This window comes from Zootoca vivipara, chromosome 10, assembly GCF_965207765.1.
Source record: "Zootoca vivipara chromosome 10, rZooViv2.hap1.1, whole genome shotgun sequence".
Classification (NCBI taxonomy): domain Eukaryota; kingdom Metazoa; phylum Chordata; class Lepidosauria; order Squamata; family Lacertidae; genus Zootoca; species Zootoca vivipara.
The window spans coordinates 15,505,365-15,522,927 of record NC_142593.1 but is presented as its reverse complement, the minus strand read 5'-3'; the positions used below and the strand labels follow the sequence as shown (position 1 = coordinate 15,522,927).

The 17,563-nt window shown below is 44.8% G+C and overlaps 1 protein-coding gene across 5 annotated transcripts in view; it reads right to left on the bottom strand.

Moving 5' to 3' along the window:
• ZNF608 (zinc finger protein 608) overlaps positions 1–17,563 on the bottom strand; it is a 118,589-nt gene that overhangs the window by 1,031 nt on the left and 99,995 nt on the right. For 3 of the 5 annotated variants that reach the window (XM_035099526.3, XM_035099527.3, XM_060280130.2), the window contains 6 exons: positions 10,848–10,935; positions 7,678–10,105; positions 5,662–6,079; positions 4,981–5,153; positions 3,341–3,494; positions 1,061–1,142 (listed from right to left, as the gene is read on the bottom strand). In XM_035099526.3, coding sequence (XP_034955417.3) covers positions 1,061–1,142; positions 3,341–3,494; positions 4,981–5,153; positions 5,662–6,079; positions 7,678–10,105; positions 10,848–10,935 — 3,343 coding nt within the window. Of the gene's footprint in view, positions 1–1,056; positions 1,143–3,340; positions 3,495–4,980; positions 5,154–5,661; positions 6,080–7,677; positions 10,106–10,847; positions 10,936–17,563 lie in introns of those variants that run through there. The other 2 variants (XM_088653317.1, XM_088653316.1) reach the window with 2 other exon arrangements.

Here is a 17,563-nt window from a genome sequence, read left to right as displayed (position 1 = left end):
GGGATTATTTCAGAACAATGCAGTCTCATTAATTTATATCAACAATCTCAGTAAAAGAGAGCTGTGTGTGTGTGTGTGTGTGTGTGTGTTATAGCAGCACTGGATAGTCTGGGTCATTAAAAGCTGCACTGAATTAACTTGCATTTAATTATATATAAGGTTTCCATTTCCTTTGAAAGGTTGAAAAGTAATCCTATTTAAAAGCAGATAAATAATTTACAAAGAAATGCACGTCACATGCTATGTGAAAGTGCTGCTACTTGTTTTCTACTAACACATGGCTTCTTACAAATATCAGAAGGCACCAGAAAGAGATGCACATTTGGTTTTAAGGGGGTGTGCATGCACACAAAAACAAAAATTAGTCTGCAAATTCTAAATGACTTGCTTTGACATGATGGGCAATATACCGTATTGGCCCGAATATAAGCTGCACCCGCAAATAAGCCGCACCTTTAAAATGCAGGGGGGGGGGGAAGAAAAGAAGTCAATACCTGAATATAAGCCGCTCCCTTAAAATGGGCTTACAGGCTGAAAATTGCAGCGGTTGGTAGAATTGTAACTCTGAGCCAATTTAAGCCTTTGATCTTGCAAGCCTGCAAAAGTTACCCTACAATCGCTAAAATTGCAAATCGCTATCCAATTGCTACAATTGCAAATTGGCAATAGAACATTTTTTGGCTCCGTTTTGCCGTATGTCTGTTTCAGCAGCTATATCGTAAAAGCCCATTTGTGTAAGGTCGCGAATTTAAGCCACACTTTTAACTTTTCACGGTCTGAATTTTTTCTTTGGGGCGGGGGCGGGGAGTGCGGCTTATATTTGGGGCCAATACGGTGTGTACTCATCTTTCAAGGGGACATAGTCTGGTTCAGCGATTAATTATCTACTCCACGTGAAAGGTTATCGTGAGTAGAGTAATGCTGCTATTAGCCAAAGAAAGCACCTGCCCACTGAGAAGTCTATGTAGACCTCCAGCCTCAAAACACTGTGGTTCGCTTCCCCTCCGCCCTATTAAGATGCCTGTAATGGGTAAAATTTCGAGGTTTATGGGATATTTACCTCCGTTGTGCAGGAAACATGCCAGATGCAGATGCTTGAGCAGCGACCTGCTGAGTAGCGACAAGGGCAGCAGAGGTCAGCCCTGGAGGAAAAGATGAAAACAGTAGATCTCAATGGATGGGTTTCCTCCACTGGTGGGTACTCAAGGGAGTCAGGAATTGCCACAGACCTCCGTTTTAACATGACATGAAATCACAAGAGCCCCGCCGCACTTTGTGCAGAAGGCATACATAATAATTGCAGGCAAGCAGAAGGAGGAAAAACCTGCCTGCCTCCTTTAGCCAGCATGCCTTCTTCCGATTCCACCTAATAGGCATTTTGTAAGGGGAAGGAGGCATTCCACCTTAGTGTATTCTTTTCCAAGTACCGCACTGCATGGTGCTAAATGGCTTGTATGAATTCCTGAATAGGAAGCTCAGTAGAAATAATAGGCACCGGGAAACAACAAGAATCAAAAGTCACAGTGAGTTGCGGCGACGGCGTGGTAGCTACTCAGAACATAATACTTTCATAATAGCTATCATTTTAACGTTTTTCCTTTCGAATGCACATAATGTATCCCATAAGGCGTATGGAGCCATTGAATTGAATTTTGAAACAGTCAGGACTTCCAAGAAAGAAAGGAACTGCGAAGGCGCCAAGTGAACATAATGAATTAATGCCATTTGTGCTGCAAACACGACAGTGGCTCTTTTCTGCATAGGGGAAGAATCTCCTTTTAATATTGCTAGACGACAGGGGCAGCAGGGGGGGGAAAGCTCGCTTGTGTATCTTACTGTGAACCCATCTGCGGCTCCATTAACATGGAGCCCAGGATTTCTCTAAATAAACACAGTCCTAATTTTGGAGCTGGGAGAATGTTAAGACTGACTGCTATGTCCTTTTCTTATGCACAAGCGTTCCAAAAGCATACTTCAGTGGTACAGTATTTGCTTTGTATGCAGAAGCTCCCAGGTTCAATCTTTGGTATCTCCAGGTAAGGGCTGTTTCCTAGATTTAAAAATATTCACGCTGTATCACACTCTTTATATCGCTTGCATAAGGTAATTGGCAGAACATGCTCCCTGCCGCCGCCTCAAAAGTAAAGCAAAACATCCTTGGGCTGCCTCTTATCAGTTTAATGTAAGTTCATGCTGAAATCTGAAGTACCCATAATAGGTAACCTTGTGCATCAAGGAAGCTGACAATTATTATTTTTCAAATGGTCATGCAAAAATAAATAAATACGGAAACTTCATTTGCAAGATTATGTCCCTCTCCATAAAGGTAAAGGTAAAGGGACCCCTGACCATTAGGTCCAGTCGTGACCGACTCTGGGGTTGCACGCTCATCTCGCATTATTGGCCAAGGGAGCCGGCGTATAGCTTCCAGGTCATGTGGCCAGCATGACAAAGCCGCTTCTGGCAAACCAGAGCAGCACATGGAAACGCCGTTTACCTTCCCGCTGTAGCGGTTCCTATTTATCTACTTGCATTTTGACGTGCTTTCGAACTGCTAGGTTGGCAGGAGCTGGGACCAAGCAACGGGAGCTCACCCCGTCACAGGGATTCGAACCGCCGACCTTCTGATCAGCAAGTCCTAGGCTCAGTGGTTTAACCACAGCGCCACCTGGGTCCCTTATGTCCCTCTCCATAGACATGTCTTATTCCTAAAAGCATGGGGAAACATTGCACTTGCATGTATTGGTAAACCATGGTTTACTGTTATGAGGACGAGTGCCAGAGGGCCTTAGTGTTGTGTATTGCCCCCTCCTCCCCTTGGTTCAGCTTTGGGGAGGCATTCAGAAACTTTTTCTTCCATTTTAGACCACTTGCTGCTTCTCCATATATCTAAACCTGGACAAACTATATAGCCAGATTTAACTATAATCAGTGGAAACAAACCACCTTGCACACCACGGGGGATTGAAGCTTGCTTTCCTTAACCAGTCTAGATCAGGGTTTTGGGTCTTCAGCAGGTTTGGGACTGCAACTCCCATCATCCTTAGCTGTCAGGACCAGTGGTTAGGGAGGATGGGAACTGTAGTTCAAAATCAGCTGGAGACCCAAGTCTGGAAAACCCTGGTAGGTTAACCACAGTTTAAGGCTCAGACATAATCTTTAGAATGGAAGCTTCTTAATCTCCTCCTTGCAGTTAAACTGGAGGTGGAGAGGGGGACTTTGGGCTTCTGATCTCCATGCACAGAAGGAAAGGGGCTGGGATGTGGATTGCTGCCACAATACTACACTGTGGTTCAAGTTCAGCCACTTTAATGATTCCAAACAAGAAGATGCTGCTTACCTTGAAACGGGTCGTATTGACCAGGAATTAGTGGGTAGCCCATTCCGACATGGGTGTGGTGATGGGTATGAAGATGCCGTTGACTAAAGGGGGAATGTCGATCTCGCTCCCTCTCTGCTTCCCTTTCACGCTCAGATGTAGATTTTTCTACAGGCTGGAAACAAAAAGGCATCCAAACAGTAAGCACTTCACTTAAGGACGCAGAAGATCACAATCTGAAGATGGCATGATGGTTTGCAGGATTCTCTCTGACTCAGCCTGGGTCTACGTTTCAGCAGATTTCATTTCTCACTAGGCACGCTGCTGCCTCCCTTGGTCTGGGAGGCATTTAAAAATCTGCTTTAATTGAAGGTTAGGGTAAGTGGCTTTTGTTTGCGTAATTACAATGCGGCCTGACTTATTTAAAAACACACAATTGTTTTACGCTTGGATAGGGAAACTGGAAAATATGCTTGGAAGAGAATCCCTTCTCGTATGCATGTGTATGTTCTAGTTAGCTTAAACTCAATGCTGTACCTTGGGAAGGGTAAGTAAAATAATTACCCAGTTCATACAGAAACAATATAGAATTAAAAATTAACCTCCCTGTCTTCTTAACTTTATCTTATTATTAGTTGCAAAACAAGAAGTTACTGTTATAATGCAACACATAGGGTCTGAGCTACACATTAACCTGAGTTAAAAAACAAACTATGGTTTAACTTGAATGTGCTTCGGTGCACGTTGTTAATAAAGTTATTGTTGTGCTCCTTCCCCGTTCCTGACATGCCAGTAGGTAATAAGCCAGACTCTGGCTTGTTGTGGTGGCTGAATCTGGATTTGTTTCTCTCTGAACAAACCACCTGTCTTAGCTTATTGGAGGAAACCACTCTTAACCCCAGTTCTGACTGTTGTGACAAGGCAGATTCTGCCTTTTTTCCCTGGTGGTGTAGCAACAGCAGCGGTGAGGGAGGAGCACAGCAAGGATTTTTCAGCAGGGCACACCAGCACAGAATTATAGAGTCGGAAGGGACCCTGAGGATCATCTAGTCCAACCCCTAAGAATGCAGAAACAGGCAGCTGTCCCATATGGGGGTCGAACCTGCAACCTTGGCGTTATCGGCACCACATTCCAACCAACTGAACTCTCCAGGCTTGTTATATAGTTTGCTTTTAACGATGCGCGAACTGGGCCATGGAGCCAACTATCCGTACATCTGAATTTCTACCCAAATTAGGGCACTATGGGCTATAAGGATGCTTTGCAGAAAAACAGGTGGTCCATACTCATCATTTTTTATTTATAACGGGAAGCAGCTTCGAAGCATATTTTGGCTTTAGGCAGTATATAAATAAAATTAAATTAAAATTTAAAAAGTTTCCCGTTTGCACAGCTACAATATAATTGACCGGTCCATGGACATTGTCTCATGCTCTTTAGTTTATGATACCGCGCATGGATACTGGGAACCATGGGCTAGTAGGGGTTCTGAAGGAGCAGGCTTTGGTGGGCTTAACAAAGAAGGTGCTTGAATTAACACACATAGAACCCTGCTGAGATCCCAGCCCTGTTTCAGAAGTATTATCACCGGTCTGTCCTCTCTTACCCCCAAATCCTGACTATCTCCAAGGTGTACAAATCATAACAAGAGATGTCTTACAGCAGGAGACTTGCTGCGATACTGGTTGGCGTGTTGCTGCAGCAAATCCAGCGCTTTTGATTCCGTGGTAGATTTTACACCAATAGTAGGGCTGGTATTGACTTTTTCCACCTCTTCTCTTCCGGACATCTTTCCATAAACAGGATAATGAAATCCCGGCGAGAGATAGGCCCCTGCAGATAAATAATAAATTCCCGTATCACGTTACTGTTTACAATTGGGGGCAGGCAACTCCAAATGCATCCAATTCAGATTAGCAAAGTTGCACCCGTGTGCTTTGATCTCCCTCCCCCCCCCAGCTAATTCAGCCTAATGAACGGGAGGTTATAAAGAGGGCTGAGCTTAGAGCCATTTCAAACATTTATGGGTCCCGCTTAAGTGAAAGGAATAGGAACTATAATGATTCTGACAGTAAGTGCTTAGGATATTTTTATAGGCAATAAACTATCTGTCAGTGCAATGGCCGCAGCCGAATGACACGGGATGCGGAAACTGTTATCCTGGAATGTTGACAGTTCATAAAAAAGTAACAGCTTGTGCTAAATCTATTTCGCTCCTAGAACTTTGCAAAACAAATGTCATCTGCGAAGCTTCTAATTCTCCTTCGCTGCTAACAGGCACTGTCAAAATAGATAAAGCTGCGGCCCAGTTAATGTCTGTCTAGCAGCGTTCAGTACACACCTGGGTAGCTGTGCATGAGAACGGGAGACACAGCGCGGTATGCAGAGTGATTTGGATCATACATCTGGGGGTAAGGGTAAGCGTGCAAGTACTGTATATACGACTGGTGCTGAGCCATTGGAGAGGAAACTGCCACTCTAGCGCCCCGGGATTCCTTCCAATTCACAGGAGTCTTTCGATCATCATTTTTTATCTTGTTCTCCTCCAGTGATTGGGAATCGGGACGCTTGATCTCCTTAGGCTCCTCTTTAATGCTGTTTAATGAGACAGGAATGCTGGAGAAGGAGGCTTCCTTGTTAGGTGTTTTTCTGGGGCTATCTTCTTTTAACTTTTTTTCACGTTCCAGCTCCTCTGCTTTCTGCTGATCAAGATATTTCGGCTGATATACGTAATGGTGCCACGTCCTGGTGTCTGGGTCCTGATACGGGGCAGGGGAGAAAAAAAGGTTCACTGTTTATATTGTTAAAGAGGAATCTTCACAGCCACATTAATCCACAAAATGGGGGGGGGGCAACAGCAACAGAGAAAATGGGAAACTGGCCCACAACCCAGAGAGCCGCTCTGGGCCTTTATTTCCCTGAACAGCAGACCCTCAACCATGTCACATACTGCTTTTGAGATTCCCGTTAAGTCACAAAAGCAGTTTGTTGCACAGCGCAGGACAGCGCTTTTTGAGAAATAAAAGTCCTCCCTGCTGTAGCGATAAAACATTTTGAGAATTTTTGAAGCCAACAGGGGGAAATATAGAAAAAAACTGAAATATATTCAACAATAAATCAAACACTGCTGTAACACTTGAAATGCATTACAGTGGTTCTCGAAATTAATCTGTTCGATTCCCGAAACTGTTCGAAAACCAAAGTACGGCCTCCGATTGGCTGCAGGAGCTTCCAGCACTCAAGCGGAAGCCGCATCGGATGTTCGGCTTCCGAAAAACATTCGCAAACCGAAACACTCACTTCTGGGTTTGCGGCGTTCGGGAACCAAGCCATTTCTGCAAGCCACTGCTCCCAACATAAGACAAGGATAAAGGTAAAGATACCCCTGACTGTTAGGTCCAGTCGCGGACGACTCCGGGGTTGCGCGCTCATCTTGCTTTACTGGCCGAGGGAGCCGGCGTACAGCTTCCGGGTCATGTGGCCAGCATGACTGAGCTGCTTCTGGCGAACCAGAGCAGCACACAGAAACGCCGTTTACCTTCCCGCCGGAGCGGCACCTATTTATCTACTTGCACTTTGATGTGCTTTCGAACTGCTAGGTTGGCAGGAGCTGGGACCAAACAACGGGAGCCCACCCTGTTGTGGGGATTTGAACCGCCGACCTTCTGATCGGCAAGCCCAAGAGGCTCTGTGGTTTAGACCACAGCACCACCCGCGTCCCCAAGACAAGGATACCCTTAAGGAAAAGCCAACACATTCTTTTATTATTATTACACAAATGCGCTTCTACAGTAAGTCTCAGTTTCTGCCAGTTGGGAAAAGAAAGTTTAAAATAGAAAGAGTTGACCCTGAAGTAAATACAAGGTTTTATTTGCTGGGCTTAGAAAAAACTGGCTGGGAGTCAAAGATCTGTATGACTGGTTCTGCACACCCAAGAAGGCTTTAAAGCGTTTGCTTTTCACATAACAGCTTCATGGCAACCTTCCTGAACTCTCTTTTTTTAGAGAGAGAAAAGGCTTGGAAAATAAAACATGCTTAAAATGTAATTATGGAGCAACGATACATTTGGGTGCACATTTATCTTCAACAGTATTTCATCATTACCTTTGCTAACCTAGTGTCTTCCAGATGTTCTGGACTACAACTCCCATAGGAGCCAACTCCTAGGGACAGAGGTCCCTTTGCCCCGCCCTCCCATAAAATACATGCAAAGCAAGAAGGAAGTCCCACGGTGGCAAATGGCTCCCTTTCAGGTAAGCGTGCATAGGGCTGCGGTCTAAACTGATGCCAAAACCCTTTTCACCACCAATTATGAACGATCTAGGCTTGCCATCGTTTGCATTTCAAAAAGGCTCACCTGTTTAAACCTTGTAGTGGGATCTACTCCAGTCTGTTTCATCGAATCCATAACCGATTTCATTTCCACCGCCTCCTTTATAAGCTGGTGATTTTCCATTTGCTTTGCTTTGAAGCTATCCGACTGAATCTGGTGCTGATGATTGGGAAGAAGCTGCGATTTGCTTGTCTCCTCCGTTTTATTAGGGACCAAGGGCCCTATTTTAGAGTTGTTTTTACTGGCCTCGGGAGTCGGAGGCGCTTTGGAGATAGTAGCGGAGGGGATGTTTTTCAGCTTATCGTCTTTGCCCAGATCTTTTGGGGGGAGTTCGTTTTTCCTTTCACACTCTCTCCCAGCAGTTTGCACCATTTTCTGCTCCGCCAGTCTCTGGTCCTCGTAATATTTCTCGTACTGCTGCCTGTAAGCTGGGTTTGAAGCCATCAAGGACTTTTGGTCCATGTACAGCCCATAGGCATACTGGCCGTAGTAAAGTGACTGGGCAAGTGCAGGATGCCTCTGAGTTATGACCGACTGGTGCTGAGGTTGTAAATTAGTGGGACTGGCTTCACTTTTCTTGCACTCAGCCGGCTCGGCCTTGTCTTTCTTCTCAGCCTCTTCCTCAGCCTCCTTTTTGATCTTCATTCCCGGTGCGTTATTGCCGTTCCCAGCCGCAGGGGCGCTGACCTGCCCGGAGTGCATGTAACTTGGGGAATAGTATGGATCATAACCATGGTAATAGGGGGAATGGGGCTCTTTCACTTGGGGTGGCTGCACCGGGGCGGAGGAATGCCCTTTGACAACGCTGTCCTTGTTAGAAACAATATCCGAAGGGGAGCTGGCCTTTGACCTCATCCCCTCCGACCGGCTGTCAGAACCACCGTCGTCGGCCGCGTCTGAGATATCGGAGTAAGCCGGGCTGTTGGTTTTAGCAGCGGCACCCTCTGCCCCGTTCTGCGTCAGCACATGCAGCGGCGCGATGGGAGACTGCCCGTTCACCAAAGTGGTGCATTCCATCCTGGAGGCACTGCCAATCGAAGGGCTGGGGGCATTGTCTGTGAAGGTGTAAACCTTATCCGCTTCAGCCTTAATGCTTGCCATCCTGCTCTCTTGGGACTCCGACAGTCCGTTCGCCAGCACCTCATTCTTGCTGAGATGCTCCTTTAAAAAATGCCCGGCGACCTCTTTCCCGGGCCCCTTGGCATCCTCCAACTTCCCCAGTTTCAGCTCCATTTTGGGGCTCCCGCTCTCTTTGCTCTCTTTGTCCTTCAGTTTCCTCTTCTCCTTCTTCTTCTTGTCCTTGAGTAACGTGAGGGCCGGGTTGACCGTGCTCGGCTCCCCCATGATGGTGGGCTTTGGTTGAATAGGTTTCAGCGGAGGGCTCTTTGGTGTCGCCTGCACAACAGTCGTCGTCAGCGAGGGCAATCCTGGCATTGTGCCGGTAGTGGTGGTTGTAAAGGCTGCCGTCGGTATAGCTATTAACTGAGGTGGGGTTGGAGCTGGAGCTGGGGCAATGGGCCGGGCAGTTTTCAGCTTCGACGGGTTCTTCTCCACTTTGCAGTTGGTGCCTTTCTTGCCTTTTTCTTTCTCTCCCCCGTTCTTCTTGTCTATTAGCCCTTCAGCCTCCAGTTTGGGCATCTCGGCCGCCAAACTGCCGTCTGCCACCGAGCAGTTCTCCAACGTCACGGTCATGTTGGAAATGACAGGCAGGCTGTTGAGTTCGCTGTTCGAGCCCCTCTTTTTGCCAGAGTTCTTGCCGTTGCTCGCCTGCTCCCTTTTCCCCTTGGGCGTCCCGGGGGTGCTGAGGGGGCAGGGAGAGGCGGGTGCTTTCAGCTGATCAAAATGAGAGAAACTTGTGCTTGGCTCATTGCAGTCCAGTGCCACGTTGCTGAGCGCCTCCTCGCAGTCGGAGATTTTGTCTTCGCTGTCAGGCTCAAATTCCAGTTTGTTTTCCGGGTCCAAGTGTGCATGAGCCTGGTGGTACCTCAAACCATTTATGTGCTTGTATTTTTTGTTGCAGTTGGGGTGGGGGCAATCAATCAAAACCGGAGAAGAGCAGCCTTGGTCCAAAAAAGCAGTCTCTAGCTTGCCCTGGGGAGTGGTTGGAGTGCTTCTAGAATTGGTACGGACACGCTTCCCAGATTTATTGTCCTCTGAACTGGAGTTCAAATCCAGCTCCATGGGTGGCTTATTTTTCCTTTTATTGGTGGACAAGGGGCTGACTTTGACATCCTCTATGGCACAATTTGGGGGTGTCCTGCGGCCACTCGAATTAAGGCTGCCCCGCCTTCCTTTTCCATTGGCACCACCTCTGTTCTTGCCCTGCAGTCCCCTGGACTCTGTGAAGCTAACATCCGCCCCTGGCGCAGTTGCAGCCGCCGCGGACCGCGCTCGCTTCCCCCGGCCCCGGCCTCCTCGCATTTCCAGGTCACTTGTTGGCGATTCACAAAACCTGCGTAAATAAAACAAGATGTCAGAATTGAGCGGGGACGAGGGGGGGAAGGGCAAAACAGACTCGTACCATCATAAACAATGGACTGCTAAGCACATATCAAATCAGCACGCAGGCCAAAAAGAAACACCCTTAGTAGTCCTTAGAAAGAAAAGAAACCCTAAAAAAAATATCTTTAAACGAAAGGTAAAGGAACAAGCTGCGCAAGTCTTTTTTTTTGGGGGGGGGTGATTTTAATTATGTACATTTCTACCCTGCTTTCTGACCAGAAAAAGAGCAAGCCCCATTAACAATAAAACAAGACTAAAATGCAAAAAGCATAATGAAATCAGAAACAAATAACCAGTCAAAACAATGTAATGGAGCATAAAAAGTCAGCTCTAATAAAAGTTAGGGGTCCTAAGGGGGGGGGGTTGCATTGCAGGGGGTTGTCCTAGATGAGCCTTACAATCCCTCCCAACCATATAACTCTCTGAACAGCAAGCACAGCAGTGAAGAAGGCCCTCTGGCTGGTTGTCACCCACGATATCCCAGAAACTGGGGTACCTACACCAGGTCCTGTCCTACAGTTCTTAAGGTATCCCCTCGATACCTACATTCTACTGCGCCTAACAGGGAATTTACGTTTCTTGTGTGTGGCTTCAGTTACACAGAACTGTTTTTTAATTAATCTCTGCCCAGTTTTCATGCCAGATATTGGAGGAGAAAGCAGAGAAAAACCAGACTCAGTGTGTCTCCTTACCTAGGAGGAGCCCAGTCGTGTTTTGTGCAATCAAGCAGTGTTCCAACGTATGTTTTATTCCGCCACGTAACATTTACTACTAGGACACCTGCGGAAACAAAAAACGATCACAGTTAGAACAACATCTTTTTGAACCTTGCTTAAAAATAGGGAAAGGGGGCGGGGTGGGTAGAGAGCAGCATTTCTTATTTGATTTGAAAGGCTGCGGTTTACAAGCTTCCTCTTTTGATTTATTTATTTCAGTGACCTCCAATTAAAACCCACAGGAGTGGCTCTGTGTGTGCATGTGTGTGTGCAAAAGGCTCAGAAAGAGAATAGTCAAGATACAACTGCGAGGAGGAAATGGTTTTTGCTACGTCCCGCTGTAAAAAGGCAGCAGTCACCTCTTAATTTTGCTATTATTGCACATAATTGCTTTTGTTTGGCTTTCAGCTTGCATAAATGGGGCGCCAGTAGCTAGTCCTTAAAGCAGGAGGTGGCGTGTGAAGAATCGGCTTTGTCTTCAAAAATACAATGTTGATTTTACTTATCTGAAATAACACACTGCAATGTAGCATTAAATACAGACAAACTCTATGTATTATTTAGAAGCTGATACTGGGCACCCTTCATTCATCTTAACCACAATCTGAACACAATCCGCCCCCCCCCCCAAAAAGAGCATATGGGTGTTTTTTTAATAAAAAAACGTGCCTTTCTAAAGCCTCATATGTTCTTTTTATAGGGAAAAGATACAAACTGAAAATCCGAGGGCTAATAAATCCTCTTCTGCAGTCATTAAGCAGAAAAGGGGGAGGGATTGGGTTTTTCTTCAGCACTGATCACACAAATAAAGAGGATTTACAAGAACTGTGATAGTGAGCAAGGACACCATTAATTCATTAGATATGAATTAGATACGTACACATAACAGTCATTTCTGTTTTCAGAGCATTAAGACCCGTGATCAAAAAAGGCCTGAAGCAACGAGAACATTTAGCTGCAAAGAAATTCTTTCTAAATATTTAACACCAATTGCCAAGTCTGAATGAGCTTTTTTTTTCACCCCCCTCACAATACACCTTTGTGTCTCTCCTAGCTCCAATTCCGTCTTTTTAACTGGTGAAATAATAAGTACAGTAAATAAATAATGAAACTCTGCGCCTTGTGTTTCCAGCTTGTCGGCTCACTTTACGTCACCAGTGCGATTTCTAATTTTGCCTTCAACCTTTCCCCAGACTCCTACACCAATGTAAAGAAAACATGTAACCTGCAACTTATTTCCTCAGGGCCCTTTTAACAGCAGGAAAGTATTTTGAAATGCTATTAGCTAAAGTACTAGGGAAGAAGGGATTTCCTTTAAGCATTTCCAACAGCGTATCAAGGAGGGGGGGAAAAGATGGTTCCCTGCATGGTTTTAGCTTGTTATTGTTAAACGACGGCAGAGTGTCCATATTCTGACTTCAGTCTGTTTTCAAAAATAGAAAAAGCCTAACTCATGCAGATACAGAAGATAAAATCCTTTGCTAAGGTATGACTAACAGCAATTAAAATTAAATGTGTTTCTGTGCTTTGAGGTTTTTTTTTCTTTTTGTGCTTTTAGCAAATTTCACAGCTGGGAAAACACATTTCATCCCTACCACTCCCCCCCCTCTTTTTTTAAAAAAGCACCCGATTAAAAGTATGCGGGGGGGGGGAGTGGTCTGTTTTTCTCATCATTTGCTCTCTAGGGCACCGCGTGGAGTGTCAGAGACCTTTCCAACTGCTTTAAATTCTCCAGCATGTCATCTATATTTACAGCACTGGAATATATTTGTATTGCCAGAAGGTTAGCGCTTTTCCAGCTTCAGATGCAATAGGCTGAATCACTTTGTTCCCGAAGTCTCTGATGTAGCGCAAATGTATAATTAAAATGGCTTGAAAGGGAAACATGAAAGAAACAACAGGCCCTCCATTCTTGGAGTAATAAAATTAAAAACAGGAAAAGTCTGTGCAGACACTTAACATTTGTCTGCAGTGAAAGGCTTTTGTTATTGCCTTTCCCTAAGGGCTTCATATTTCCAGCAAACGCCGGCTCTGGATTGGCCGGCCCGCACTGGGAACGCTGCCGCCTGATTGGCTGGGCTGAGCACTGCAGCAGAAGGCCACACACAAAAAAAGCGAGATTCAAAGGGAAATAGTGATGTAACACTCGAGTCCTTGCAAGGAGCAGGCAGGCAGGGCAAGGGGGATGGGAAGGGAAGGGAAGGGAGAGAGAGCCAGGGATAAGCTCAGCGGCTTGCTTCCTGCTTCTGTACTCAAGCGCTGGTTTGTTTGCTCTAACTAGGCTTGTCAACATGATGAAAGGTCGCTGCCTGCTAAACTGCTCTGCATCCATATACACAAGCAAATGAAGAGAGCATGCAAGCTGCTCTTCAGATCACACAAGGAGAAAGCCAAAAATAAGGGCCCCTGCAAAATGGTGACATACCCAGAGAAGCAAGGAGGCATTAAGCTGGGCGCTGATGTAAACAAAACCTGCTCCTTTTCCCTTATGGGGTATCCTTAAGTAGGTTCCCTATCGGTAGGAGAAAATAACAGAGGCCAACCAGAGAATATTGAGAACCAAGCAGCTAGTAAGCCTGATCTTTATTAAACTGAACATTGCAACAGGGTCCTCACTCACCACACGCAGGAGGGAACAGATGAACCCAGGACCACGGTGCGCAAGCCCTTATATAGGCTTTGGAAATTGCCCACCCTGTAGCTCAAGACGCCCCCCCCCCAAAAAAAAACCACACATCATACATACATCACAGAAGGAGGCAGTCTACAGCATTTAATTTATATATTTGAGACCTTAAATTCTTATAACAGCGCAAAGCAGGGAACAGCCTGGTCAATGGCGGTTAAACAAAAGCGAAGTCTGAAACCAGCAAGTTATTCAAATCTACAGCAGCTATTTCTGGGCACGGTTAGCAAAGGCCGGGTACTTTTACACCCTGAATATGTGCAGCTTCACCAAGGAAACAGATATTATGCTTAGCCTATCGGTTAATGAACGGCTTTGTGGAGGTGGACCACCACCCAACATGGAGAGGGGTCAAGGAACGATCTAGCCGACTATTGCAAACGTGATATGGCAGCAGCTCTCTGCAGTGCCTCAAGGCTTATTTAGTGCCCTTAACTGGGTAAGTTAGGGACCCAGGTGGCGCTGTGGGTTAAACCACTGAGCCTAGGGCTTGCTGATCAGAAGGTCGGCGGTTCGAATCCCTGTGACGGGGTGAGCTCCCGTTGCTTGGTCCCAGCTCCTGCCAACCTAGCAGTTCGAAAGCACGTCAAAATGCAAGTAGATGAATAGGAACCACTACAGTGGGAAGGTAAACGGCGTTTCCATGTGCTGCTCTGGTTTGCCAGAAGCGGCTTTGTCATGCTGGCCACATGACCTGGAAGCTATACGCCGGCTCCCTCGGCCAATAATGCGAGATGAGCACGCAACCCCAGAGTCGGTCACGACTGGACCTACCGTGTTTCTCATATTATAAGACATGTCTTATATTTATTTTTTCCTCAAAAAAACACACTATGGCTTATTTTCAAGGGATGTCTTATTTTTTTCCTCCTCCTCCTGCCGCGGCCGGCATTGCTGCTGCGCCCATCAGTGTGTCTTATTTTCGGGGTATGGCTTATATTCCTTGAATGCTTAAAAATCCTGCTATGGCTTATTTTATGGGTATGTCTTAAAATATGAGAAACAGGGTAATGGTCAGGGGTCCCTTTACCTTTAAACTGGGTAAATTGAGGCTCAATGCTCAGAACTGCACTCTGGCAAGGAGCATTTGCTCAAAAGTGCAGAATGGGCAGCACGGTTGATGCCAGGAACCACAGCTGTGGGGTGTAACTCCATGTAGTTAATGTGAAATGTTTCAGGATGGTTTTATGCATGCTAGGGGAATCTTCCATTCCCCGGGGACTGAAAGATGGTATTTAACTCTGAGTAGGCTTGCTAAGATGTATAAGTCTGAATCAGATAAGTGCTGGAGATGCAAAGCGGTGGAGGGAACGTTCTTTCACATGTGGTAGACTTGTAAGAGGGTAAAAGAGTACTGGGAAATGATCCATAATGAACCGGAAAAAAATGTTTAAAGTACTCCACCCCCCCAAAAAAAGAGTCCTTTCTGTTGGGGATAATTCAGACTGAAATTCCCAAGCATTAGAAAAGATTATTTATGTATGCTACTACTACTGCCCGTGTTTTCTTAGCCCTAAAATGGAAAATGAGCGAGGTCCCAACTAAAGAAGAATGGCAACTTAAGTTGACAGAATTTGCACAACTCGAAGACTCAACTTATAGAATGAGAGAAGAAGAAGAACATACGTCTAAAGAAGATCGAAAAACGTTTATTGGATATATGGGGGGAAATGGCGTACAGCTGAAAATGCTGGCAGCATTAAGATAAATTCAACAGTGTAAAAAGTTTTGATGGATGCAATAATGGAATACTGAAGACTGCAGGGATTTATGATACAGAACCATGGAAAGAGAAGATGGGAAGTCATTGACATCTTAAGGATGTAAAGTGAGTACTCTAAATTGCAAAACAGAAAATTTAATTTAATAAAAATTATACAAAGAAAGAAAGAAAAAGATTCCCCTCCAAGTCTGCTCTCAAAACAGAGTTGTTTCTATATAGTATTTACATGTTGGAAACATTCTCAAGGCCAGTTTACACAATCCAGAAATGTAATATGTCTGGTGCAAAATAGGACATGTGGCTTTCATGTACAAGGCGATATGTGACATAAACACTAAGTTCTTCATCTTACGAGTCCTCTGTTTTATTTGATTTATTTTGTTGTGTTGTGTTTTATGATGGGCGTAAAGCCGAATAAACATCTTTTGTACTTTGTACTTCATCTTAAAAAAAAAAAGTACAGTAGGAGGAAATCACACAAACTGGAGCTATGGATGCATGACCATACCCACCTCCACACAATATATTTAAAGAACATTGCTTCCCCCCAAAGAATCCTGGAAAGAGTAGTTTATATCTCAAAAAGCTACAATTCCCAGAAACCTCAACATACAGTGGTACCTTGGTTTACGAACTTAATCCGTTCTGGACGTCCGTTCTTAAACCGAAACCGTTTTTAAACCGAGGTGCGCTTTCCCTAATGAGGCCTCCCGCCTCCGGTGCCCTTCCACCATTCGGATTCCGTTCTTAGACCGAGGGAAAGTTCTCAAACCAAGACACTATTTCTAGTTTTGCAGAGTTTGTAAACCAAATTGTTCTTAAACCGGACTGTTCTTAAACCGAGGTACCACTGTACTAGAGTTATCAGGATTCTGTTGGAGGGGGGGAGCTGTGTGCTTTAAATGAGTTAAATGTGCTTTAAATGTATGCTGTGGGTGTGACTTATATGTGTTTAATGCCCGTGGCAAACATTACCTAGTATGAGTGGTGAGGGTTTTTATGACCACCAGTCCACTACAGGTATTCAGGTGATCAATTGTCTGACTATGCACAATTCCCCAGCACAAGCCTCAAAGTCTGCTTTTTACCTTGTAAGCACTGAAGCTAGACTTCATTATAGGGCTTGATATGGTTGTCTTGATGGATGTTTGAATTTTTTTTCAAAAACCTTAATGTATCCCCAAAAGGTAAATTGTTCCCCATAATCACAATGAGAAGCATTTTGAAGTGAATGTAAATAAGCACATTACTACAAAGCAGCAGCAGCAACAACAACATTTAGTAGGAGGCATTTATAACAGAAGTGCTGGTGTTAACAGACCCAACGTTTTTCTGTTGTTTGCTGCTATAGTGAACGGTGTCTCTTAAAGTAGTTAAATATATCTGAAATACTCTTCAGGAAAGGGAAAAGTAGTTTCATATTTGAGAAGAAAATTTCAATCAACACCAGATTTTGATCTTCAACGTTCACTTCAACTTGTTTTTGGTGCACTAAAGGCACGGGGAGCAATTATTTTTCAAGTACCATTTCCCTCCCTTTATGATTGATTTAAAAAAAACCCCTGTCCAGGTTTTATTTCAGGAAAATTGCATCTGTAAGAGAGGCATTCATTCTTTCATTACATAAGAAAAATAACTAAAAATCATAGAAGTACTCGATAGAGGGAACAAAGACGATGATGGATATTTTCCTTCTGCTTTAGAAGAAAACTGGAGGAGGATTGATTCATTGCCTTGTCCACATCTGCTTTCCCTTCTTCAGTCATAGGAATGTTTTCTGAGAGCAAGCAATGAAGTCAGAGTGTTTAATTCAGCAAACCCACCACAGAAATGGGTCAAGCGAATAAACGGCTTCACCAGGAAGCATGCAACTGGAAAGACAACAGCGGTAGATGGAAATGGATATAATGAAAACACAATCTTGGCTCCCTTCTGCCTTATACGCTCTATAGCTTAAGAAATTTTGTGGTCTTGTTTACTGGTAGCTTAATGTGGGAGTAAAGAACTTCCCTGCCACCGTTATCAAAATCAGACCCTGGAAACAAGACGACTGATCAAGTGTGGAGATCGATGAAAAGATGGCACACCCGTCCCCTTTTTAATAAAACAAACATGAGAGATGGGTGCTCAAGTTCTTGAGAAAGGAAGCACTTGTCCCTCAAAGCAAAAGCTCTCAAATACTGGTGGTTTTAACATTTCCTTCCTCATTTGGAGTTGCAAGAGTTTATGAGGCTCAGATAATAGAAGCTTGTCCTTGACATCAATCTTTCTTTCTCACAGCTA